This window comes from Leptodactylus fuscus, chromosome 3 (assembly GCF_031893055.1).
Source record: "Leptodactylus fuscus isolate aLepFus1 chromosome 3, aLepFus1.hap2, whole genome shotgun sequence".
Lineage (NCBI taxonomy): Eukaryota > Metazoa > Chordata > Amphibia > Anura > Leptodactylidae > Leptodactylus > Leptodactylus fuscus.
In genome coordinates, this window is record NC_134267.1 from 193631366 (window position 1) to 193657877 (window position 26512).

A 26512-nucleotide genomic window follows, 5' to 3' on the forward strand; every position below is an offset into this window, starting at 1 on the left:
ACGTTTTTTTCACAATTGCGCATCAAAATTTTGAATTTGATTTCTCCAAAACAAAATATAAAGAAACATCGTCTTGTGACATATCAAATGAAAGCCGGTACCGCTCTGAGAAAAATGATGCCTCTCCCACCTATTTATCTTAATTCTAGCCCAAGATATGTTAAAAAATGTAAAGCCATACTAGGCCAAAATTCACACTTTTTCAAAACTTTAGAAGTCTATAAAAAATTAACTGATGAAGAAAAAAATTCAAAACTTTTTATTTGTAATTAACTTAAGTTGTACTTCATAAAAAATAAAAATAAAAAAAAATCTAAAGACGTCCGGTAAAAAAAATATTCCTATTTGGATCACTTGATATGGAATGACCCACACACTCTTAATCAAGCCAAGCATAGCGGTGAAACTTGTTGGGGGTTTTGTTAGGCCTTATTCATACAACAGTTTAGTTTTTTTATGTGCCATTTTTTTGGTCTGATCTGATGGCTGTTTTTTGTCACACAGCTCCTTTTAAAACACATAGAAGTCAATGGGTGTATTCACTTGTCTGTTTCTGTATCCGTGAAAACCCAGATAAAGCAGACATGTGATAGGACCCAATCACTATCATTGCTTTTTAAATTGCCTTGTGATGTCACTTCAGAAATAACGCTGTCGCGCAGCTGTCATGTGAATTAGGCCTTAGGGAGCTGAAGTAAAGCACCTGTGTTTATAACTCACCATTACGTGTGAATACAATATGTAACCCTTTACTTTTTCATTTCAATTTAGGAATTTAATGAAAGTTATTTTTCCTGTTAGGCCGGGGACTCTGACGTAGTTGCCGCAGGTTTTCTAGCTGTTCACTTGTACATCACGTTCCCTTGCATGCTTACTCTGGGCCGCTCATTGACTTGTTCTCCACCACTGTGTATTTTTAGTGTGGTTGGCCCTGTTTGTCCAGCTGGATGACGCTTATCTGTAGAGAACACCTATCATACATACACATGACATACACCATATACTGTAAAATAATGCTCAAAAATCTGCTCGGAAAGAAAATTTTTTTATTTATTTATTTTTTTTATAACGTGACAAGTTTGCACCCCCCTTCCTTTCACTAAAAACATGTGCCGGGCTGAGGTCATGCAGATGTTTTTGTGGATTTTACAGCTCCTATACTGCACACCAGATGTTCTATACCAAGTAGTGGAGAATTAGAAGTTCCTGTTCATGTATTGGTAAGCTGCGGTCACAGCTTTCTGTGGTCTTGGTCGCCCGCCCATGTATTGCACTGGGGAAAATCACATCTGCATAATGTACTATATCATATGTCACATGTAGAAAAAACCTACACAAAAAAGGAAAATGCTTTCAGATTTCTGAATTGGCTCACAGCAGTCTGACACCCATCACTATACATAGACAGTATGGACAGTCTAATATTGATTCCTGGCTTAAAAATTCCTCATAAAAAACATGTAATGTGCAACTATGTAAGTGTTCGCCTCTTACCAGAAATGAGGTTATAAAGCCTCTGCTACTTGAGTCTGGGTTTGGACCTCATTGTCAGCCGCTATGCCTCCATTTCTACCAGCTATAGTAAGTGTCGCTATCAGGTAAGACTGGATTTACATCTACATTAGTCTCCAGAGGAGACTCTACCACAGATTCTGCCTAAAATCCACAGAGAGAGAAGTCCTGCAATTTCTGTATAAAACAGGTTGACACTGGACTGAAACCAAGTGGACCCCATTATAGTTCTTTGGAGTCCCCAGGTAATTGCTTTTTAAGTGGACAGGGTTTCCATCTTTTGGGTAGACACAAATAACAGACACCTGAACACTAGTGTGAACCTTCAAACCAGTAACCTTGCTGTACTAGCATGTTTTTTCTTACAACACATTGTTAGGGTAAGTTCACATGGGGGCCGCCTCAGGTTCCGGACCAAAATACGGGTAGCTGCGACTGGATTCCAGTGCAGTACATTAGCATCCAGTCGCGCACTCCGTTCTAGATTGGGCCCAAATGAATGGGCCTAGTTGAGAGGGAAAGAATAAGCATCTTGCTTCTTTTTCCGGGAGCCGTTGAACTGACTGGTTCCCATTGATTTCAATGGGAGCCATCTTTTTGGTCAGGATTTTGAGGTGGTTACGGCCTCAAAATCGTGGCGTTACTTCAACTTATCTGAGCACGAACCAAGATCCAATACAGAAGAAGTTCCAGCCTAATATCCCTATACTAAAACATCACATTTATTCTCAGGGTATAAAACTTCAACATCATTGAGAAATACATCTGCATACACTCACCGGCCACTTTATTAGGTACACCTGTCCAACTGCTCGTTAACACTGAATTTCTAATCAGCCAATCACATGGCGGCAACTCAGTGCATTTAGGCATGTAGACATGGTCAAGACAATCTCCTGCAGTTCAAACCGAGCATCAGTATGGGGAAGAAAGGTGATTTGAGTGCCTTTGAACGTGGCATGGTTGTTGGTGCCAGAAGGGCTGGTCTGAGTATTTCAGAAACTGCTGATCTACTGGGATTTTCACGCACAACCATCTCTAGGGTTTACAGAGAATGGTCCGAAAAAGAAAAAACATCCAGTGAGCGGCAGTTCTGTGGGCGGAAATGCGTTGTTGATGCCAGAGGTCAGAGGAGAATGGCCAGACTGGTTCGAGCTGATAGAAAGGCAACAGTGACTCAAATAGCCACCCGTTACAACCAAGGTAGCCAGAAGAGCATCTCTGAACGCTGCACAGTACGTCGAACTTTGAGGCAGATGGGCTACAGCAGCAGAAGACCACACCGGGTGCCACTCCTTTCAGCTAAGAACAGGAAACTGAGGCTACAATTTGCACAAGCTCATCAAAATTGGACAATTGAAGATTGGAAAAACGTTGCCTGGTCTGATGAGTCTCGATTTCTGCTGCGACATTCGGATGGTAGGGTCAGAATTTGGCGTCAACAACATGAAAGCATGGATCCATCCTGCCTTGTATCGGTAACGGTTCAGGCTGGTGGTGGTGGTGTCATGGTGTGGGGAATATTTTCTTGGCACTCTTTGGGCCCCTTGGTACCAATTGAGCATCGTTGCAACGCCAAAGCCTACCTGAGTATTGTTGCTGACCATGTCCATCCCTTTATGACCACAATGTACCCAACATCTGATGGCTACTTTCAGCAGGATAATGCGCCATGTCATAAAGCTGGAATCATCTCAGACTGGTTTCTTGAACATGACAATGAGTTCACTGTACTCCAATGGCCTCCACAGTTACCAGATCTCAATCCAATAGAGCATCTTTGGGATGTGGTGGAACAGGAGATTCGCATCATGGATGTGCAGCCGACAAATCTGCGGCAACTGTGTGATGCCATCATGTCAATATGGACCAAAATCTCTGAGGAATGCTTCCAGCACCTTGTTGAATCTATGCCACGAAGAATTGAGGCAGTTCTGAAGGCAAAAGGGGGTCCAACCCGTTACTAGCATGGTGTACCTAATAAAGTGGCCGGTGAGTGTACATGTTTTGGCATAACGCCTTATTCATAGCCATCTGCATAGTGGTGAAGTTTGCTCAGTCTGCTGTATAGCGGCCGGGCACCTTCACTGCAGCTCAGCACCCAGCCACTAGACAGTAGACAGAGCTTTCAGCTTCCGGCCCCATGTTGTGTACTGGCCGGGCCTCGGAAACAGCACCGTACAGATTGATGTAGGAGACCGGCTGTGGAATCCCTACCAATCATATATTTATGGCCTCTCCTTAGGATAGGCCATAAAAAAAGTAAGTCCGGAGAACCTCTTTAACATATCTTAAGTTTTATTCATATATGCTTTATTTTGTGACCTAAAATGTTGCACACCATGATGAAATCCTGACCGCCTTCATTGTAGTCACTATGGCTTGTACCACGCGCTTTGTGTCGATCACACTTCTTTTATTCCCTTGGTCTTTTCCTGCAATAGAAATAGCCATACATTTGTGTGAATGAGATCTTATACTGTATGTCCCTTTAGCCACCCGTTGCTACTTTAGGGTATGTTTGTATGGCTAAAACTGCACCTCAGGTTTCTGCCACGTTGTTAAGCTCTTACCTGCTGCGAATGAGCCATTACTTGGTCATCTAAAATGTCAGGAAGATAAAGCAGCACTTTCTTATAGGAGATGAAAAAATGTAGCATCAGTCCCGTCCTCCTACTGAGTCAGTAGGACAGTATAGGTGTTCTTTGACGTGAATTTTGGTGCTAAAATCCTTGTCAAAAGACTCAGTGTGAACATAGCCTGAAATGTTCAAGGATATGAAAACCAAATAATACAACCTGGACTTGGTATTTGAGAGTCATTTTTGTTGACTTTATCTGCTCACTTGGGCACAAAAGTACAATGTTAGGTAGAAATGACAAGCCAAATATAACAGGATATTGCCTGCTGCATGCCTACTGACCCGCGTGACGTGTTACCTGGATGATGGAAATCCACACTAGATGTGAGAGCTCTTTGCGTTTTCTGTAGTTCACATTAATTTCAGCGGTGTATGACCTTCTCTCAAGGGATGTCTGATGTCCTTGAGCACCCAACACCAATGCAAAATCCATTTTTGTCATGCAGGGTGTCTTAGGCCATGTTCACATCTATGATCATTTCCCTTGTTTTGCTCCATCGTAGTAGCCAAACAGAAATGATCAGACATTCCCATTGTCTGACCCCAGCAGCACCTGATGGACCCCTGTTAGACTGGGTTCACACCAGCGTCCGGTCTCCGTTATCAGTCTTCTGCATGAAACCTGTCATGCCAAGTCCGGCCGTGAGCACTGGTGAGCGTTTTATGCTTTCCGCGACAAAACAGTTTTTTGTATCTGTGTCCGGTTAAAAAAAAAAACGGTTTTGCCTCGGAAAGCATAAAACGCTTACCGGCGCTCAGACGGACACCTTTCAAACCCATTCAAATGGGTTTGGAAAGATGCCGGCAGGTATCTTTCTCCTGTCCTGTTTTGTGCAGGAAACAGAAACCTGCAGAACAGAGTCCCGGGCGCAGATGTGAACGAGCCCTTTTTATGGATTCTGTCATTTTCTTTCACATAAAATAGCATTGCATGCCTCGCTTTTTTGACAGCTGAAGCTATGTTTGCTGCATTTCACATGGGTCGTTTACACACGGTCACATTTAAGACATCACTTTTGCTTTTTGACTGCATTATTACTTTCTGTTCTATATTCAGTATCCGTTCTCTATCCTGTTGTATGTTTGATACTTTTGCTTTCCTGTTTTGCATGTATATTTTCTATGCCCTTGACATTTCCGTTTTTTTTCTGTCCCATGGAACATATTGCTTTGTCTTCTAGTCTGGTTGATAGTTGCATATGGTTTTTTTTTTTTTTATTTGGGTACACAGTGTTTGATATGAGGGCACTGTTCAGTTCAGCTCCAACTCATAGTGTAGGATTTTGAAGTGTGCGGTGCTTTTTAGGCCCAATTTACATCTGCGTTTGCGTCATTCCCTTCCTATATCCACATGAAATATGCGGAGAGAAAAGTCCTGCAAGCAGCACTTTTCTCTCCACATTTTTCATGCGGAAACCACACAGACCCATTATAATCTATGGCGGAGATCCTCAAACTTCTTAAACTTGTCCAGTTCACTGTCTCAGTTCATTGGAGGGCCGAAATATAGTTTAAATTTTTTTTTTAAGATTATACGCTCCATAGTAGCTCCCCCCACTGTATTATATGCTCCACAGCAGGCCCTCCCATTGTATTATATGCTCCTCAGTACGCTTCCCCCCCCCCTCCCACTGTATTATACGCCCCACAGTACACTCCCCCCACAGTATTAAATGCTCTTCAGTGTGCTGCCCCCTCATATTATATGCTTCTCAGTACGCCCCTCCCCTATATTATATGCTCCTTAATGCACACTCTCACACTCACTCACACTTTTATATTTCCCCGTTAGTGAGCGATCCAAGTGACAGCACGCAGGCCACATGCGGCATGCCGGAAAAATGTTTTCGGCGGGCCGCAGTTTGAAGACCCCTGGTCTATGGGGTCGCGGGTTTCCTTAGGTAACCACTTTTTTATGCAGATAGGTTTCTGTTCGGGGGTCCCCAAGCAAACTCCCTGAGTGGAAACCCGAACGCAGTTGTGAACCGGGCCTAAGGATGACACATAAGTATGTGACTTCTGGCACAGAAAGCATGCCACTAAATCTCTATTTAGATGATGTTTTTGACCTCCATTTAATGGTTACAAACAAATGGAAACCCATTTACATAGACATCAATGATAAAAAAAAAAAAAAAAAAAATGCTGTCCGTTTTTTTTGGTTTTTTTTCCATGCAAAAAATGTAGTATACTATACTTTTGTAACATTCATGTAAAAAACGTAATCTGAATAGAGTCTTAATTTCTATGAAACCATGAAAGGGTTAACATGGCGTCCGATTAGTACTCCGGCATCTATGTACGTGAATGCGGTGAATCAGCGCCTCTATAAATACCGTATAATAGTGGTTGATTTTCGATGTGTCGAGCGGTTCGCTCCCTAGTTCTAGATGGTGTATACACCTGCACTAGTGACAGCTGTAGGAGCTGCAGAATAAATACACAGATTGTTTTCCTGCCAAAGAATACACTCCATAAATGTTATGTTCACTTAGAACTAAAGAATCCCATTTCACTAGTATTTACCAGCACACACATTTTCTGCGTTTTATTATGTGTATATAGAGCTCTGACTGGAAATTTCTAGCTGGCCTTACAATGAGCCGACCACGGAGTATATGTAGAGACGACATCTGTGTACTAAACCGCTTCCTCTCAAAGTGGGAAGTTGTATAAAGTCTCTCTTTGTGAAAGTCCGTCGCTGGATGTAGGGCTGTTTGCTTTCACATCCTTTATTACATCATATGCAACTATTTGAACTGTCTTCTGCTCTCGTCTTCTGCTCTCGTCTTCTGCTCTCGTCTTCTGCTCTCGTCTTCTGCTCTCGTCTTCTGCTCTCGTCTTCTGCTCTCGTCTTCTGCTCTCGTCTTCTGCTCTCGTCTTCTGCTCTCGTCTTCTGCTCTCGTCTTCTGCTCTCGTCTTCTGCTCTCGTCTTCTGCTCTCGTCTTCTGCTCTCGTCTTCTGCTCTCGTCTTCTGCTCTCGTCTTCTGCTCTCGTCTTCTGCTCTCGTCTTCTGCTCTCGTCTTCTGCTCTCGTCTTCTGCTCTCGTCTTCTGCTCTCGTCTTCTGCTCTCGTCTTCTGCTCTCGTCTTCTGCTCTCGTCTTCTGCTCTCGTCTTCTGCTCTCGTCTTCTGCTCTCGTCTTCTGCTCTCGTCTTCTGCTCTCGTCTTCTGCTCTCGTCTTCTGCTCTCGTCTTCTGCTCTCGTCTTCTGCTCCCGTCTTCTGCTCCCGTCTTCTGCTCCCGTCTTCAACCCCACCCATCACACGAATAGGTGTCCTGGAGTTCCCACGGAAGTGAATGAAACTTTATTGGGAATGACCTGGTGCTCTCTATACCCCTGTAAGGCCATAAGGCCTCCATACTGGCACAGCACAGGGATGGTAACATGTCCTCAGGGCTGTGGATTCAGTAGGCCAAACCTCAGTCCAGTAAAGCTCCTTTAATTCACAAAAACTGATTGATTTTCTTCATATAATAGCAGATATCAAGCACACTATAATGCAATATTGATAATTATATCAATATCACTTTAATTTCTGTGTCAGTGACTTTTTTTCTAACCCAAAATTGTCTCCAACACAATAATTCCAATACTTGCCTTGCCACCTTGTGCCATTTATAATCTGCATGGGTATAGTAAATTTGCATGGTACAGAGCAGAGAAATGGAAATGCGCTTCAAGCTGACATGGGTATCATCCATATTCTTTTTATAGTCAGAATTTTTACATTTGCTCTAAGCTTCCTGAACTTTGAGGGTTATCCAGTTTTAAAAAAATATGTCCATATACCCTCTTAGAGAATTGAACTAAAGGGGGTCTGCCCCCCTGAACCCAGCATAGCCACCCAGCCCTGCAGATAGGTTAAGGTCCCTTGAATCAAATGGTGTTTTTGCCTTGAGCCTCCATTGCAGAGATATCACTGTTTTTGTCAATATGCAAATGAACAGTTTGGAGAAGCGAGAGTGTTGCCGCGTACCTCTTTGGAGCATTGACAACACCCTCACAGCTCCAGGGACCTCATTAGCAAATCAACAAAAACTGTAAGACGGCCCCAATTCACATAAGATAGACGGGGGACGACAACACTGTTTGATGTAGGTGACCTTAACCTATCTATAGGGCTGGGTAGATATTTTGTGTTCTGGTGACAGACTCCCTTTAATATTGGTTGATCGTGTAATGCTTTGTTTCCCCTGTGGAGGCACTGCAGTAAATTTGGTCTCCTCACAGGTTCTCAGAAGGGCTTATGCTTTGTGACCTGCAAGGGTCTCTTGTAACAAGTAGGGATTGTCCTACGTACAGTCCAGTATCCCCTTTAAGGTTGCTTCTGAGTTGTAATGCTGCGGTTTAGTTACACTAGATGATAAGAGAATCCTGCTGGTACATCTGTGTATAAATAGCTGCTGTGTGTGAATAGACCTGCATGCTTTTATCACATCTATTGTCTTGTCTATAACACTGACAGAACTTGTGAAAGTTATAGACAAGCATCCACTTGCTACCAAATCCAGACAGTATATATTCTCTCAGATCTCAAGACTGTTTGCACTTATAAAGCTGATAGTTCAAGGATCTGTCAGAAGTGGAGACGCTCGATTTACTGCAGTCTTTGTGAGAAGAGCCAGAAGCCCTCCAGGACTGCGGTAGCAAAAATGAAGGCTGATGCTTGGACTAGGAGAAGGATGTCCTGTAGTAAGTGAAATATCTGCAGTTCTCCTATATAGTGGCTCTTGTATTGCTGGGGTAATATTAAATATTATTTTTCATAGCTTCCACCTGAAGGTACAGGAATGCAGGTTTAGCAAAGTGCTCTGGAGCTCCCTATAAACCCTGCAGCGGCATCTGTACTCTCTATATGTCAGATTGTTACTCCAAGAAACTAGAACACAGAGCAGACGCAATATAAAATATCATAATGTAGGTCTATTGAAGTAATAACGGAGAAATACAATGAAAAACAATAATAAAAGTTGAATATCTAAGGGTAAGTTCACACAGACGAGCCTTGGATTTGGGGGCAGATTCTGCCCCCGAATCCAGAGCAGATTCTACCCTCATTGTTATCAATGGTAGGCGCAGCAAGGACGCTGATAAAAAAAAAATAAGCGTACTGCTTGAGTTTCCCATTCATCTGGACGTAATCCATAACGTAATGGGCTGGGCATCGGTATTTCGTCACGGGTAGCCCTCGGGCGGTAAATGAAGAGGAATCCCGGTTGGTATAGTTATGGTGGTCTTGTTAAGATTCGGTAGGTTCATGTCTGTGCACACTCTGTGGGGTTGGGCGCTATTTCAAGGAATAATGATTCACACCTGCATTCGGGCTCTGTTCGTGGCAGCAAGCACAAATGTGAATCCAGCCTTACCTAATAGCTGCACTATGGAGGCGAAGGGGGTATTGGATATCCATCTTTTATTTTTGTTTGTATGTTTTCAATAAATACACGTTATGATATTTTATATTGTCTGTCCTGTTGTATTTTCCTTGGGGTAACTAGATTGTTTAGTACACAGAGCATTCAGTAGTTGTTCCAGTGGGCCCTTATCTTATGAGCTTTGATGTCACATTATGATCAGAGAGGTAAGTCCTGTCCTCGAGCCGCCCCCGGTGCATGTAGACGACAGGCCTATTTCTCCGGGTCAGGGCTCCTCTTTTTCCCAGTTCTGTGATCCGGCTGTGGTTTCGACAACCAGATAGTAAGATGACAACAGATGCCAGCCTCAGGAGCTGCGTATTTGTGACCCCTGATCTAACCCTACAGTAAAGCCTCAGAGTAAGTGTCATTTATCCATTACTGTGGGGTTATACTAGAAAGTGAGATGACTTTCCTATCTTTTATGTAGTCGTATTAGTCAGCCAGAACATAGTGGTGACTGTGATGTAGTGTCACTAAATATTCTATACGTGGTGAGTGTGCCAGCTGTCCTGGGCATTATTCATTCACCCATAGCATCTGCTTCTCCGCAGACAGTAATCGGCTGCACCACATGCTCCAATGTACATGTACCCGTCACCGTACACGGATGTCCTATCTTCTAGGGTGTCTCTGCACTCTTATCTGTGTGAGACTTGTATACTATGACTGTTCCTGTGCCCGCCGTCCTCTTACCGCACCGCTTTTCTGTCTCATTTGCTATAATTACTTTCCTTGGCATTGCACCAGGCTACATAACTAGTATACTTCTCAAATGACAGGAAAATCAGATTTTCCTGTTAATTGCCTTAATACAAGGCAATGCCATTATAATGAATTCCTGTTTTTTGTCCTTAAAGCGAGTGTATCGTGTATAATGGAGAAATACTGCAGCAGGTCTACTCTTGTGGGTACAACTTGAGCCTGGCATAAAACGTGCCAGATGGATGCAACTAGTTTTGGATCAGATGTCTCTTATTCACTTGACAAGTGGGTGTGGCTTTTCAAAATAAAAGTGGATGAGATGTAAGTGGGACAAATTGTCAGTCTACACTGTCTTAGTATTGGTAAATGCGGGCCAATGTGTTTAGTTGTGTCGTCTTGGCGAGCAGCCATATTGGAGGCGCACACTTACTTCCTGCATTGCCTGTATAGACAAGGCAGTCTGGTTTTGGCTCTTTATGGCTGCTGTAAAGATTTCAGGGAAATTTCAGTAGACTCAGGGCAAGGCTACAATGGGAGGCACGGACATAACCATGATGCAACCCAAAACCTTGGCAGCCTGTGCTACTGCTGCTTTTTTTCCAGTGCATTGATAAATGGCTGCTGCAAAACCTTGTGGCTTTCTTCACTGGTTTTCACCCACATCATGGCTGCTAGAGTGTTACTGTAAGTGGCCTTACCTTAATGGTGCATCGTCTTATCCATGTACATGTTGTTGCATTAGGGCCTGCCTATATGGTCATGGGAAATTGAACGTAGCGCTGGTCACACAAGGGCACCGGTGTTTCTTTAACATGGCTCTTGCAAGGGGATATTTGGATCCCCGTTATTCTTATCTGAAGTAGGATAGGGGATAAATGTAATCTCAAAACCTCCTTTAAATTGGTCCCCAGCAGTACAATTGAGTTGTCATGAACCTCCACCCCCCCACACCCCTTTACATTGCTGAACTTGCCCTAGCCTACATTGCAAATCTGGCAAATGAGCATCAGAAATAAAGGAAATTTCAGCTTATTGTGTGCGCTGTAGTGCAGTGTTTAAAATTGGAATATTTTAGGTTTCCGTGTATATGCATGGTCAAATAATAGAAAATGCCAAGAGTTGGACAGAAATATTTATTATAATGTTATTGATAAATGAGGAAACGTTTGTATATAACACATAGCACTGAATGCATTCTTCTCCGTCCTGAGAATTTCTCCAGAATTGAGCCGTTTATTCCCTCCTGTTTCTAATGACTTTTTCTTTTAATCTCTTATAGGCGCGGTTTGAACCCACCCCATCGAGTGAAGTCTATCTCTATGACCACATTTACCCAACAAGAAATAGAATTCCTTCAAAAGCATGGCAATGACGTAAGTGTCACCACATCAGCCGTACAGGGCTCCCGTTTTAACACATCAGCATAAATCACATGTGGGATTGATCATGTAGAAGCAATGAGCTTGTGAAAGGGAATGCAGAAAACATGCTGTAGATTCACAAGGACAGATAGCAGCATACTGGCTTTTTTGGGCTGTGCCCAGCAGGTCAGGGCAATCGTATGATCATAACATCCGCTTTCTTCTGTCTGGTAGACTTGCAGGTTAATGCTTAAGCTAATGAAATTCATGGCTACAGATTCCTAAGGAATGGTAAGAGATGTGTGATGTGCACTGCACAGAGAAAGTCAGGGCCCCATAACTGTTCTTTTACAGATACCTGCAGCACAATATCATATTGCTGATCAGAGGCAGAAGCACCAGTTTAGGTTGGAGAATGTAGAGGAACATGTGGGCAAAGCTGCCATGAGGAAGTCTTTGCCATGGTGGTTCTGTCCGCCTATTCCTCTTAACTGGTGCATCTGCTTCTTTCTTATCGGCAATCCGATTTTCTGATTAAAGGTTCAATATGGGCCAAAATGTCACAGCTAATACTGGATTGCATGTTAATAAAACTAAGATTATATGCCATACCATTTGTCTGAACCCTTTATTACTTCAGTTGATTGAGTTAGAGCCTCTCAGTGCTGTGATACCTGTATTTATTACAGGTGTCCTCCGCAGTCTATATCCACCCAATGTGTTACACAGAACTGCTCTGAGCAGCCACCAGCTAAAACGTTTTATTCAGAGCAGTCACGCATGTTTTCTACTTTACTATTTTGGGTATTCCCAAAGGGTTAAACAGTGAAGTGCTCTACTTTGCTATCTTCGTCAGCCCCATGTGTGACCACTACTGCGTTCAAACAGGGAGCTTTGGACCCTAATTCTTGTGAATGGTGCGAGACACTTTCCAATCACATCTATCCCCTATCAAGTGTTTTGGGAAATCTACTTTAGGATGGAGCCCCACGTGAAGTAAACACTGCGATTTGCATGCTGTGGAAAAATCACAGCATTTTACAGTCAGAGCAAGGTGCATGGGATTCTAGGGAATCTCATGCCCACGTTGCGGTAAAAACCGCCCTGTGAACATGCTGCGATGTATAAAACGGACACGGTGTTGTAAATTGCAGCATGCCAATTACACATACAGAAACGCCAGTGCTTTCGCCATAGATATGATTGAAACAGGAAGTCTGCAGAAGAAACCCTTGCAAACTTTTCTGTCTAAAGTGCTGCTGGAAAAACTGCGATGTGTTGCTGCCGTGGATTTTCCTGCAGCGCTGTTTTTTTCTGTGGGACGCCACATGTGGCCTTAGCCTTATAAGGGAAATGTCAGTACATGGTGGATGTTGTTCCTTTATAATCTATGGGAAATCTGAAACACTCTGCTGCTTTTTCTGATGCAGTACAGTTTTACATTATGTCCCTCTTACCTGAGCACCCTGTAATGGTCCATAAAAATGCTGTCCGGGGCTTTTTTTTTTTTTTTCCCCGTCCATTGTTTAAGGGCCTGATGTCTTCACTACAGTTCCCATTAAAGTCAGGGGAAGCTGAGCTGCAGTGAAGGCACTAAGCCGCTATACAGCAGACATAGTTTCTTGGCCCCATATTGTGTACAGAACAGGCACCGAAATCAGCTCTGTACAGATGATTGTTCCAGGGACCAGGTGTCAGCCTCCTATGGATCCTGAGGATAGGCCATAAAAAACCCGCTTGGACAGCCCCTTAAATTTGTCTTTTCTTACTTCTTATCTGGTTTCGAGAGAGCAGGGTGACAGCCAGTGGTGCAGCTTCCATTGTGGTTCTCTCCACATTAGTCTAGTTCTTCTGTGATCTTTCTGCCTCCCACTTCAGGCACAACCAATTCCTGCAAACACCTCTTGATTGTTTTCAGTTACTATAATACTATGCTGGCCGTGGTCAGTGTTTCATGTACAAACATTGCTTTGTTGTGCCTGCTTCTTTCATGTACTTGCTGCAAGCACTTGTTCCTGGGTGTGTAAATCTACCTTGTGAGCGCATCCTGGTCTTGGTCATCTGATCAATGTGTCGCTCTTTGTTTTCTAGCAGGAAGGACTGACTATAGAGTAGGAAATTATAAATGGTGACCTTTATGTTTCCCTGCCAGCTCAGCTACTGCCTGGAGTACAGAAAGCAAAGTGCACTTCTATGTCCTAGCACACATCGATGCAATATACTACTACATTACGACATCCATATGTGTAGATTGCTCGCTAGAATTTACGGAGCAGAAGGGATTGTATGAATCATATCCTGATTCTGGCGAATTTCTCTTTACAGGATTTTCTTTCCACTAAAGGTTAAAGGGGTTATTCCACTTTCTACAATTGATGGTCATCATTTTTAGATCTGCAGGGGTCAGACACCCAGGACCCCCACAGATCACTGGTGCTGAGCCCTAAGGATAGGCCATCAATTGTAGAAAGTGGATAACTCCTTTAAGTGTTTGTCATTGACATTATGGTATCTGAGTATAGAAGACTCCCTCAAACTAATCTCCAATTTTTGTCTTGTGATCAAGGCCTTAAAGTTCTGTTTAACGCTGCATATCTTAATAATGCATTGAAAATGGCGTGTTTAAAGCAGAGGGCTACATTAAAAAAAAATCCTTCCCAGTAGGCATCTCTTTTATGTCCATTGCTACAAGTAGACATGGAGCATACAAGTGACAGCAGTGGGTCATGGAGTTGTATGAAGAGGGTTTGTGCTGGAAGTGACAAAAGTGCTAAAGGACTGTCACGTCTTCTGACTTGCCTATATACTTCTCACCATAGCGTTCATTCATCTTTTCTTAGATCTCTATGTAGTGCTGCTCCTCTGTTGTTCCTCCTGCAAGGTTTATGCATGGGTGCTACCATTTGTGATACTTTGCATTAACATCGCCCAGTCAGTGCTGACCACATCACGATATTAGGGGCAAACTTTTTTGATAACAGAAATTCTAACACCCGGTCCTCAGTTTATTAATAATTTATTAAAATTTTCAGGAGCAATAAGAGAGGAAAAGGCACATTGTAGAGTTGTGAGAAGAAAAATGCTCCATTATTATAATTTCATTTTGTGACTTACTAAACCTCAGCTTCTGTTACATTGATAATGGACAAATACTAAATTCTAACTCCTCGTGTGTGTGTGTGTATATATATATATATATATATATATATATATATATATATATATATATATATATATATATATATATAATAAATAAACCAGAAGTCTAGGAACATAGTTGAAGGGCAAGTGTAGTGGGAGGGAACTTTTGCTAAAGTCCTGGAGTGACTCGTTCCCCCCCCCCCCCCCCCCCCTTGCAATTCCTTCCCAGTAGGAGCTGTAACCACATGGACTTGTACTGAATGTACGGTGTTATACAGTGAACTTTTCACCTTGTGTCCTGCGTCTTAATAAATGGGAGTAAGGAGTATTAGAAGCTTTAGTTACGTTCTTTTGACTTTGAATATTCATCTTTTTTTTAATTCTAGGTGTGCAAACAGATTTGGCTAGGATTATTCGATGATAGGTCTTCTGCTATCCCAGATTTTAGAGATCCTCAAAAAGTTAAAGAATTCCTACAGGAAAAATATGAGAAAAAGCGATGGTAAGTGCAGCCTGCGGTAAAGATTTTCATGTAATAAAAGTAAATGACATATATACGTATTTCTCAGCTAAAAAGGTTTTCTCACTATAGAGAGTGATACCATAACGCTTAGATATAACATGACTTTGAATGGAGGTGGGTAGGAGTTCCACGTACCCCATGTATCTTTAGTATGAAGAAGCTATAGTGCTATTTAATTGTGGCTGACCACAGCACCGAGGGGTTAAGTGCCTGCGATCAGAGATGTCTGATCGCAGGCACTGTCGCCCCTTTCTATGCTGTGAGAGCCACACAGACCCTGTGGATATGGCATCTGCTCAGGTAGCAGCTCCTGATGCGGGTGCCATATTTAACACTCGTTATCCACTGCACAATTACAGTGGATGTTGAGAAAAATTGAATTAGACTATTGTTATTCTTGCAAGTCTAAGAACCAAATGACAGTGTATGACCACTTGGGCTAGAAGATTTATAGACTTAATCAGAAGTCAGGCTTTTATTTATTTTTTCCTTTCCCTCTCTTCCACAGGTATGTTCCTCCAGAACAAGCCAGGGTGGTGGCCTCTGTCCATGCCTCTATATCTGGGTCCTCTGCAAGTAGCACCAGTAGTACGCCAGAAGTAAAACCATTAAAAACTCTCTTGGGGGACACTGCTCCGTCTCTGCAGCTGAACAAGGGGACCCCTAGCCAGGTGAGCAAACTATATCTATACCATAGGATATATTATGTTGTGCTCTCACAATCTCGAAACCCCCAGCACAAGTACTTAGGGACAGCAGTCCTCCATTTGGTGAGATCTTTAGCTTAAAGCATACCTAGACTTTCAAACAACTTTTGATTTTCTGGCAAAATTTGTGTTATTAATGTTGTGTAAATGAGATTTTGCTCCATACTGCGAAATACTGCACCACTTTATTCTTTCTCCAGTTTTTCTATTGAGAAGTGACGATTTCTTACACTATGTTTATGGGTGTATGACTCTTGTACGATGCTGGGAAGCTAAAGCAGGGGCTCACTTCACTATTGAAAATCATCTCCGGATTTTAGCTTTCAACTGAGAAACAATGGAAAAGAATAAGGCTATATGAACACAACCCAGTGTGCAGGCCAAGGGTGGGGCGTCTTATAGTGGAAGGCACTCAGATGACATCTAAGTGCCTTCCTTCCTATATTGATTTCCTTGGAGGGTGTTCCTTCTGTTCCAATGCCATGAAGCAGGATAGGATCTGCTCTACATAGCAGTGGACCCTCTACCGCATTGGAAGAGTCTTGGCTTGCGGACTCCAAAAGGAATCAAAATGGCAAATGCTGCAAAAAAATCAAGTTGATTGTAAGTTTAGTTACACTTTAACCATGGTGCATAGTCATAAGGATCCTTGTTTCCCCACCCTGCCAGCTTCTAGTATTGCACAAGTCAGTCCCTTACCATCCCTTCCTTTTTCTGTTGGATTATCAGCAATTGTGTGTGACTAGCGGTTGTTGCTCTTAGGTGTGGGGTTCATGTTTTTTTTTACAGACCCTAGCTTTAGACTAGAGGGATCTGCTCCCTATTTTGCAGCTTGATGGTACTGCCCTCAAGCACATCCTTAAACTACCAATGTGTATGGGGCAATTGAAGTGAATAGACCCATATATTATCCAGTGTTACTAACCAGTAACTGTGGGTAATATACAACTCCTCTGCAAGAAGGTTTACACCGTTCAGGCCGCTGCAGGGACATGAACAATGACAACCTGATACTAATGAAATGGGGAAACAGTCCTCTGTCACCTGAGCCAGTATTGCTTCATCATAGCACAAAAGGAACGCATATATTAAAAATATATTTCTAGCTGAGTACCATTGACATCTGCTGTTATATGGGTGCACGCGCACTCTGGCAGAGGTGTATGATAAGAATCTTTTTCAGGGTGGAGGATATGTAGATATACAGTAGAATATATAATCTTTACTCTGATCTATACAGCAATGAGAGAACCAGAGGTCTAAATATACATCGCCAACACTGCTGCACTTTTCTCTCCTTGCAATATACAAGCTGTATACAATGTTTTGCACTATGAAACAAAAAACCATATACCTCAACTGTATGGAAAAACATGGTGGTGAAGCTAGCCTAATGAATATGTAATACTGTGAAAGGTTCGGTACAGCATCAGCTACTGGATGACATGAGCTCCACTAACCTACTTCTCTAAAAGCATTGCGTTACCTTTGAGAACTGCCCACATCACATTATGATACTTCTGCATCTTAAATATTCCGTCTTTCTGTCATCTAAAATAACTGATGGAAACACGAGAATCAGATGAAGATCAACTTGCAAGATACTACTTGGAGGTTGTCGGGAACTGTAAATGCACGTCTGGTATGAGAATGACGCACTTGGTAGCTCCCAGTATCGCACCTTTCAGATGACTTCTGCTGCTGCGGAGCTCCCTTAGAGCCCATTCTCATTATGTTTCCATTAAAAAGCACGCACCTAAGGGATTAGCCTATATCTGATCGTTTATATGGAGTTGAGCTGGTAGACTTAGGGCCTTGACCAGCTATGTTCACTGCTACACTGCAGCAAAAAGCTTCTTACTTCTGTATTCTGATGTGGAATACTGTACAATGAGTTGTAGGCCAGGAACCTGACACTGCTAGGGAAAGAAAATCCCAAGAATTCCCCAGTGAAAGTGAATGGGATTTTAACTAAAGCCATGCCTAGACAATCGCTTGCAGGTTCTAGGCACGTTGTGGATTTTGACGTCCGCAGCATGCCCTGTCTGTTGCAGGATTTTGCCATGGATTGAGTGCTGAAATCTGTGCTCTGGTAATAGTCAGAATCTGTATGGACTGCTAGGCCTGAGAGCTTGGACTTCAGAAACACTTAAGTAAAGGCTGTAGTAGTCTGGATTTACACTGTGTTTCTCTACAAAGTCACATGCGACATTAGGAATGCATTTGTTATTCAGAAACACGAGTTTTTAATGTAAACCCACACCTACACAGGACTATTATCGGCAACAGGCATTCCTAGGAGCGCTCATTGCTGCTGATAACCCTGAATATCTGGCAATCTTAAAGGGCCCTTATTCAATAAGACACGGAGGGAAATTGTGCTGCTGTAGGTCGACTCCTGGCACCGATCAGCTGCAGATGGGGCTGCTGCCCTCCAGAAGCTGGCACGGCTCTCTACTTTCACTTACGCATCGTGCACGCTGGGCGGGCATTCAGGGTGTGTCTTCTTCTTCATCCACGCCTCCTCTTCCTCCGATGTCTTCAGGTCCCGTCCTCCTCCGGCGTTCGCTAACTGACATTGATTAAAAAAAAAAAAATGGCCTGGGTGCATGCGCAGTAGCCGTAGTAGAAGCCGCATGCGCCCAGGCCATTTTTTTATATCAATGTCTGTTCGCGAGCGCCGGAGGAGGACGGGACCCGAAGACATCGGAGGAAGAGGAGGCGTGGATGAAGAAGATGGCGGACCCTGAATGCCCGCCCAGCGTGCACGATGCGTAAGTAGAGCACATTCTTTTTTAGGTTATGATTTTAAAACTGGGGGGTAGTTTAATATAACATTTACGGTGCCTGAATAGCCTTTTTAAAGGCTATTCATGCATATGTGGGGCTCTATCAGCATGATTTTGCTGATAGAGCCCCTTTAATATTAAAAAATAAAATAAATCCTTGAAATGCCCTTTAGCACCACACCTGAATTTTTAATGTTGGTAAAATTTTGGCCTAGGACTCAGTCCGTGCTGTTTTTTGGTATTTGGTGGACTGCCACCTCCTCCTATACATTAGTGCCTGAAATGCTGAGGTGCCATCTGACCAGTTTCCCAATTGCATTTCCCTTTTCGGAAGTATTTTCTCTCTTTACGCTTGCGCTGGCCATCTCCTAGCAGATACTTGGGCGGGGAAGGAATACTTCCTCTTGTTTTTCCTGCCAGCGATTCACTCTCATCCTTCCATGCATAACCCTTTGTTCTAACAATACTTTCTCACACACACTTTTTCCTTAATCACTTTGTGGCCACTTTTCCTAGAAATGGCGTCCTCCACAAGTAGTCACGTAGTTCTAGCCATGTGATTTAGCTTGCGTCACTGCGATTTTCCCTCCGTACAGACCTAACAACCCACCCGGGCTCATTACCGCTGCTTTCTACAACCTGCTAGAACATGAGTGCAATGTCTCTGGGGACACTTACATAGGAGGTGGTGAATTATTTATGTCCTTTAGCTTCACATTTTCTGGATGCTGAGCACATCTGAGCCTGGGAGTGAATGACAAATATGGATGCATATAATATAATGGGCAGTGAGAAGTCCTGCTTCCCAGTGTGCAGTAAACACATCCCTTTTGTCTTTCCAAACTATACTACATTGCTTAAGCTGCTTCCAGTAGATCTGTGTGCTTTTATCTATGTGAAGTTGAAGTACGATCTCCAAACACGCCTTGATAGTGCTGGACATTGTAGTTCCTGGAGAATTATTTTGGTTTGCACGCCATTTTTGTATATGGGAGTTGTAGTCACTGCTCACGTTTAGAGATTTTCAGACCGGATACATACATAAATATAACATCCATAGAAACATTTATATAGGTAACCGTATCCTATGACTATATGTAAATGAACCAGTAATAGTAAGTAATTTGGGAGTTAATGTATTGCAGTTCTCCTCTGTAGCAATGTATTGGTGGCAGTGATGGCATCTACTAGTACACTCAATGAAAAAAAAAAATATGAATGTAATGATGGTCTATGTAATTCATTATAATATAAGTGTAATAATATTTGGTAAAATCGTACACTTTATAGGAGGCTCTACGGTCGCACCTTCTGGAGTCTTCTTTAGATTGGTTGCAAGGTGAGATTGTTGGACATGGATGTATACAGGTTCTGTATGGTATCTTGTGGGATCTGTCATGCCTCACAAATCAGTAATAGGTCACATATTGGCCTTTAATGGGGCCAGAATCTTACTTTTATGGCAACAAACTGATGACTCAATACAGAGATAATCAGCTTTTTATAGAAATGCAGATTAGCCTGCAAGTGGGAGTGTGGCCTGAGTTACCAGATTTGCCTACACAGTTCTCCGATTATCCTCTAACGTTGCCACCCTACATCACCCCATTTAGCAGTGTATGAGTCTCTGAGTGACTGTAGGCAAGTCTGGAAAATGGGTTCATCCCCAGTGCACTTACATACCCATAAAAAGATGATTATCTCTATGGTGCTTCATCAGTGTATGGCCACAAAGGTATGTTCCTCTTCCTATTAAAGGCACCTACATGGCACTGTTATTGGTTCGGGAGGCATTTTGACCTGACAGACTCTCCTTAAAAATTGTTGAAGTTGAAAATGAAAAAAAAAATTCTGTTCTCTTTTGGGGCTGCAGAGGAAGCTTGTTGGCAGGCAGGGTAACACATAATCCAGATCTCAATGTTACTGAAACTTCAACTTGGCCCCATTTCACGTAGCTGGAGCGAGCATGACACGGGTTACATAGCTTCCTGGCTAGCTAACAAAGGTCTCGTTTTCAGTCTCCTGTTGTGGCTCGCAATCAGGTGCCGCAGCAGCAGCATCATCATCCAGAGAAGAAGCAGTTTGACCTCCTGAGTGACCTTGGAGCAGACATCTTTGCCACCCCTGCACCACAGCAAGCAGCCACCGCTAACTTTGCCAATTTTGCAAACTTCAACAGTCATACAGGTAGGAAAGCCATTCCCTTATATGTTTCATCTCTGATGACACTTTGAACTTATGTAGACAATGTATATTCTTTTCATTGTAATGTTCTACCTTTGATTTTTATGTTCCTCTTTTTCCTCCTACAGGGAAAGTTTGACCCCTCAGATGTCACTGTCAGGCTTCGGTCACATGTAGTGGGTCCCCTATGGGGATCAACCTGCGGTGTACTCACTTGTAGTGAAACCAGCAGCAGAATTGTCTGTTTTTTGCTTCAGGTTTTACCCTTCGGGGTATGCCATTTTTTTTGTCTTTACTTTGCAAAGGTTGAAAAAGCATCAAACCTGCAGCAAGAAATAGACCTGCTGTCGATTCACAACCCGCCGTGCAAGACACTTTGCACTGTGGGGTAGATGGGATTTATCTACACCATTACACTGATACTTTTTAGTAAGGCCTAATGTGCTGTAGCTATGTCACGTGGGGCTCCAGCCTAATGGCTTACAGGTGCAGCTCTAACCCAAAATAAATGCTTTCTCTCCACCATCCTATAGGGATTCTCTTAGGAGAATATGTAGAAGAGAAGAGGTGATTTACATAAGTAATTGAGAGCCGCCTTGGTTCTGGACTTGAAATAAGGATACGTTCACACTATTGTCATCCATCGGGTGAATGCAGACGGACACCCGATGGAGAGATCTCTGTCTGCATCTATATTTTAATGTCCCTTATTCTCATCCTGTGACGGATTAAGAGTAACAGACATTGAATAAGGATAGTGTGACCCTACCCTGAGGCCGCTTAAGGAGGACCGGTCTGCTCTGTTTTAGCATATACTTGCATTCTTCAATAAAATGTTAGAACATACTTTTCAGGTACTGAAATATTTCTCTGTTATTCTTCCTGGAAATGTGTGAATAAATTGACAATTGGCTGTTATTACCTTGTCAAAAGGGTGTGGCCCTTCACTGTCTGATACAGGCAGTGGGGAGGGGGGCACAGTGCCCTTTTTGGTGCAACAAAGTTTTAAGAGACTAAGGTCCAGAATAGTTACTGTAGGGGATTGGGGTATTTATCAAGACATGTCTGAAGAGCTAGCAAGAGCTTTACAAGAGACTAGTCACATGTATGAGAATTAGAGTACAGATTGCTGCATGTGAGGAGGCCCTAATGGCCTCCTGTCCGTATATTTGGTGTTTGTGGCAGTTTGGGTCACTTTTTTCCCCACTTGTCACTTATATTTGTTCTGGTCAAGGGGCAGGTTTAATAATGTAAGGGCTTGTTGCATAATTTAGGGTTCCCGGCAAAGTGGTGTCAGGTTTTTCTGGATTCTGGCCAGTTGCTAGGGAAGATAATGCATACTATGTCTTTAGCGACATCTCGATGCCTGGCATGTTTTGTTGGGAACTCTAGCTGTAAGGTGAGCTCGCCTCATACCTCATTATACATGACCGTGTTCCACTTTCCTCTTTTCCCTCTTTTATGTAAAGCTGTAACATATCCTCTGTCTTGTGCTTGTTTTTAATTAAGGGTTTTATTTGTGGTACCAAAAAAGAGGATAAATTGCATTTTAGTTTTTATTCTAAAGTAATAGACCTCAAACTAAGCTATGTACATAAATGCATAACATACATGTATGTAACATGTATCCAGTATACACAGAGGAGGAAGAAGATACAGTGGGGCAAAAAAGTATTTAGTCAGTCACCAATAGTGCAAGTTCCACCACTTATAAAGATGAGAGGCGTCTGTAATTTACATCATAGGTAGACCTCAACTATGAGAGACAAAATGAGAAAACAAATCCAGAAAATCACATTGTCTGATTTTGTAAGAATTTATTTGCAAATTATGGTGGAAAATAAGTATTTGGTCAGTAACAAAATTTCATCTCAGTACTTTGTTATATATCCTTTGTTGGCAATGACAGAGGTCAAACGTTTTCTGTAAGTCTTCACAAGGTTGGCACACACTGTTGTTGGTATGTCGGCCCATTCCTCCATGCAGATCTCCTCTAGAGCAGTGATGTTTTGGGGCTGTCACTTGGCAACACGGACTTTCAACTCCCTCCAAAGGTTTTCTATAGGGTTGAGATCTGGAGACTGGCTAGGCCACTCCAGGACCTTGAAATGCTTCTTACAAAGCCACTCCTTCGTTGCCCTGGCGGTGTGCTTTGGATCATTGTCATGTTGAAAGACCCAGCCACGTTTCATCTTCAATGCCCTTGCTGATGGAAGGAGGTTTGCACTCAAAATCTCACGATACATGGCCCCATTCATTCTTTCATGTACCCGGACCAGTCGTCCTGGCCCCCTTGCAGAGAAACAGCCCCAAAGCATGATGTTTCCACCCCCATAGTTTACAGTAGGTATGGTGTTCGATGGATGCAACTCAGTATTCTTTCTCCTCCAAACACGAAAAGTTGTGTTTCTACCAAACAGTTCCAGTTTGGTTTCATCAGACCATAGGACATTCTCCCAATACTCTTCTGGATCATCCAAATGCTCTCTAGCAAACTTCAGACGGGCCCAGACATGTACTGGCTTAAGCAGTGGGACACGTCTGGCACTGCAGGATCTGAGTCCCTGGCGGCGTAGTGTGTTACTGATGGTAGGCTTTGTTACATTGGTCCCAGCTCTCTGCAGTTCATTCACTAGGTCCCCCCGCGTTCTGGGATTTTTTCTCACCGTTCTTGTGATCATTTTGACCCCACGGGGTGAGATTTTGCGTGGAGCCCCAGATCGAGGGAGATTATTAGTGGTCTTGTATGTCTTTCATTTTCTAATTATTGCTCCCACAGTTGATTTCTTCAATCCAAGCTGGTTGCCTAATGCAGATTCAGTCTTCCCAGCCTGGTGCAGGGCTACAATTTTGTTTCTGGTGTCCTTTGACAGCTCTTTGGTCTTCACCATAGTGGAGTTTGGAGTCTGACTGTTTGAGGTTGTGCACAGGTGTCTTTTTATACTGATAACAAGTTTAAACAGGTGCCATTACTACAAGTAATGAGTGGAGGAAAGAGGAGACTCTTGAAGAAGTTACAGGTCTGTGAGAGTCAGAAATCTTGATTGTTTGTAGGTGACCAAATACTTATTTTCCACCATAATTTGCAAATAAATTCTTACAAAATCAGACAATGTGATTTTCTGGATTTGTTTTCTCATTTTGTCTCTCATAGTTGAGGTCTACCTATGATGTAAATTACAGACGCCTCTCATCTTTTTAAGTGGTGGAACTTGCACTATTGGTGACTAAATACTTTTTTGCCCCACTGTAGGTGTCTGGTTGGGCTCCCAACAATAACAAGTGCCGTATGTGGTTAGAGTGAGTAGTGCGTTCATGACCACTGCTCTATTCACTTCCATGGGGATGATGGAGAAAGTGGAGTATAGCATTAAGAAAAAATGTAAAGGATGAGGTTGCACTACTGCCTGCATACAGACTATGCTATGGGAGGTCAGGGGTAAATTCCATATACTTCACGTTACCAATCTCTACCCACTGTCAGAAGGGCGATCCTGACAGTCTAGCTGGGCTGTGAGGAATGCCCCTCCTGACAGTCCTCGTCCATAGCCCTGTACTGTCAGAGTAGGCATTCCTTACCGCATAGACTTGACGCTAAACTGTGAAGAACGCCCCCAGTACTAGTCTATGGACGAGTACTGTCAGGGAAGGGTGTTCCTAATAGCCCAGTTGGATTGTCAGGAACGCCCTTCTGAAAGTGGGCAGACTTTGGTGCCGTTATAACTGAAGTTATATCTCCAGCCCCAGGGCTCATAATGGGAAAGCCAACAGGCCGCTGAATTCAGAGCCCTGTCTGCTTTCTAGCGATATATAAAACCACATGTGTAGGGGGACATGAAAGGTACTATACAAGGATAGGTCATCCGTATTGGAGCCCCAGAGAAGCCCTTTAATAGAGGACAGTGAAAAAAAGAAAAAACCCATTAGCACATTTCAGAGAGCAGGAGGCATCAGAGTTATGGCAGAGGACAGACACATGGATGACAGACACTCTGCTCTTCTCCATCCTTCCCCAACATAATTCTGGAAGTGAATGGGATCATTTCTTCATTGTGCTCCATTTGACATTTCTGTGTTCTCACTAATGATCTGTTTATTTTGATGTTTGCATTATTTTAGTATTGTGTTTCTCATCCCCATTAACACCATTATGTTACTTTTCTTTTTTGTTTTGTTTTTTTTCCCTTCTATTTTCCACATTTTACAGCTCACAATTCTGCCAATGCAGACTTTGCAAACTTTGATGCATTTGGACAGTCTAGTGGCGCAAGTAGTTTTGGAGCGTTCCCCCCATCAAGTCAGACACCCACCCAGCCTTTAAATACAGGTAGTCTTGCCTCTACCGCAGCTTGCATAGGGAAAGCCTTGTGGTCTAGCTAACAGCAAGGTGCTGACACCTCCATTCCTCTATGTGCTTGTGCCTGTTGTTCTCCTTACATCTGCTTCCTTTCTGTGCTGTGACTTCTTGTGCTTTATGTGTGTACGCTTTTATGTATGTGTGTTCTCAGTTGGTTCTCTTTTTATGCTGCCTCTTTATGTTTAGTTGCTTTTATTATGGTATTACCTGCATGGTTTCCCTATTGTTTAACAGATCTGGCGTCAGTTTTGTGCGTTTGGTTTTTGTCTTGTTTTATGGCTGTTTTATGTGTAAATGTTATTGTACAGCCGCCATTCAAGGGCTCTGCATGTTTCTGGAAGTAAAGTCACTGACTTCTGCTCCCAAATGTTATGTAAGGGCTTGGAAATCCTTTTCTATTTGTGACTGATGGAGATGTCATGCTCATGGCACAAATAAAATGTTTTAGCCAAAGCCCAGACTTGTGTAACTAGTTTGTGGCCTCCACAATGAGAAACTATGACATGAGTACAAGAGGCAGCCACACTTGTATTTACTAATGCAAAAAATGTGGATTTCATTGTAAAATGTAACTTTTATTTGGCTTCTCAGCATAGAAAGAGAAGAGAATTCAATGGATAAATAACAAGTTATAATTAATTTGTTAAAGGGATCCTATCATTGGATACCCTTTTTTTCTTGTTAACACATAGGAATAGCCTTAAGAAAGGCTATTCTTCTCCTACCTTTAGATGTCTTCTCTGCGCCACTGTTCAGTAGTAATCCGGGTTTTCTTCGCTATGCAAATGAGTTCTCTTGCGGCACTAGGGGCGTTCCCAATGCTGCGAGAGAACTCTCCAGCGACTCCTCTATCTTCTTCTGGAACGCCCTCTCCTTGTGTCTTCTTCTGTCCTGGGTTTCAGTCTTCTAGGCCTCAGGCAGAGCTGACTGCGCATGCCCTGGCCACAAAAAAATGGCCACTTACACCAGCTTACTGTGTAGGCAGCCATTTTCTTGTGTCCCAGGCATGCGCAGTCTGCTCTGCCTGAGGCCTAGAAGATTGAAACCCAGGACAGAAGAAGACACAAGGAGAGGGCGTTCCAGAAGAAGAAGGAGTCGCTAGAGAGTTATCTCGCAACATTGGGAACGCCCCCAGTGCTGCAAGAGAACTTATTTGCATACCGAAGAAAACCGGGAT

At 42.9% G+C, this 26512-nt stretch overlaps 1 protein-coding gene across 5 annotated transcripts in view; it reads left to right on the forward strand.

Annotated features, from left to right (window-relative positions):
• Positions 1 to 26512, forward strand: part of AGFG1 (ArfGAP with FG repeats 1) — a 54480-nt gene that overhangs the window by 11479 nt on the left and 16489 nt on the right. For 3 of the 5 annotated variants that reach the window (XM_075268991.1, XM_075268994.1, XM_075268993.1), the window contains exons 2-6: positions 11553 to 11646; positions 15162 to 15277; positions 15807 to 15969; positions 20813 to 20981; positions 25186 to 25305. In XM_075268991.1, the coding sequence (XP_075125092.1) occupies positions 11553 to 11646; positions 15162 to 15277; positions 15807 to 15969; positions 20813 to 20981; positions 25186 to 25305 (662 nt within the window). The remainder of the gene's footprint in view (positions 1 to 11552; positions 11647 to 15161; positions 15278 to 15806; positions 15970 to 20812; positions 20982 to 25185; positions 25306 to 26512) is intronic. The other 2 variants (XM_075268992.1, XM_075268995.1) reach the window with 2 other exon arrangements.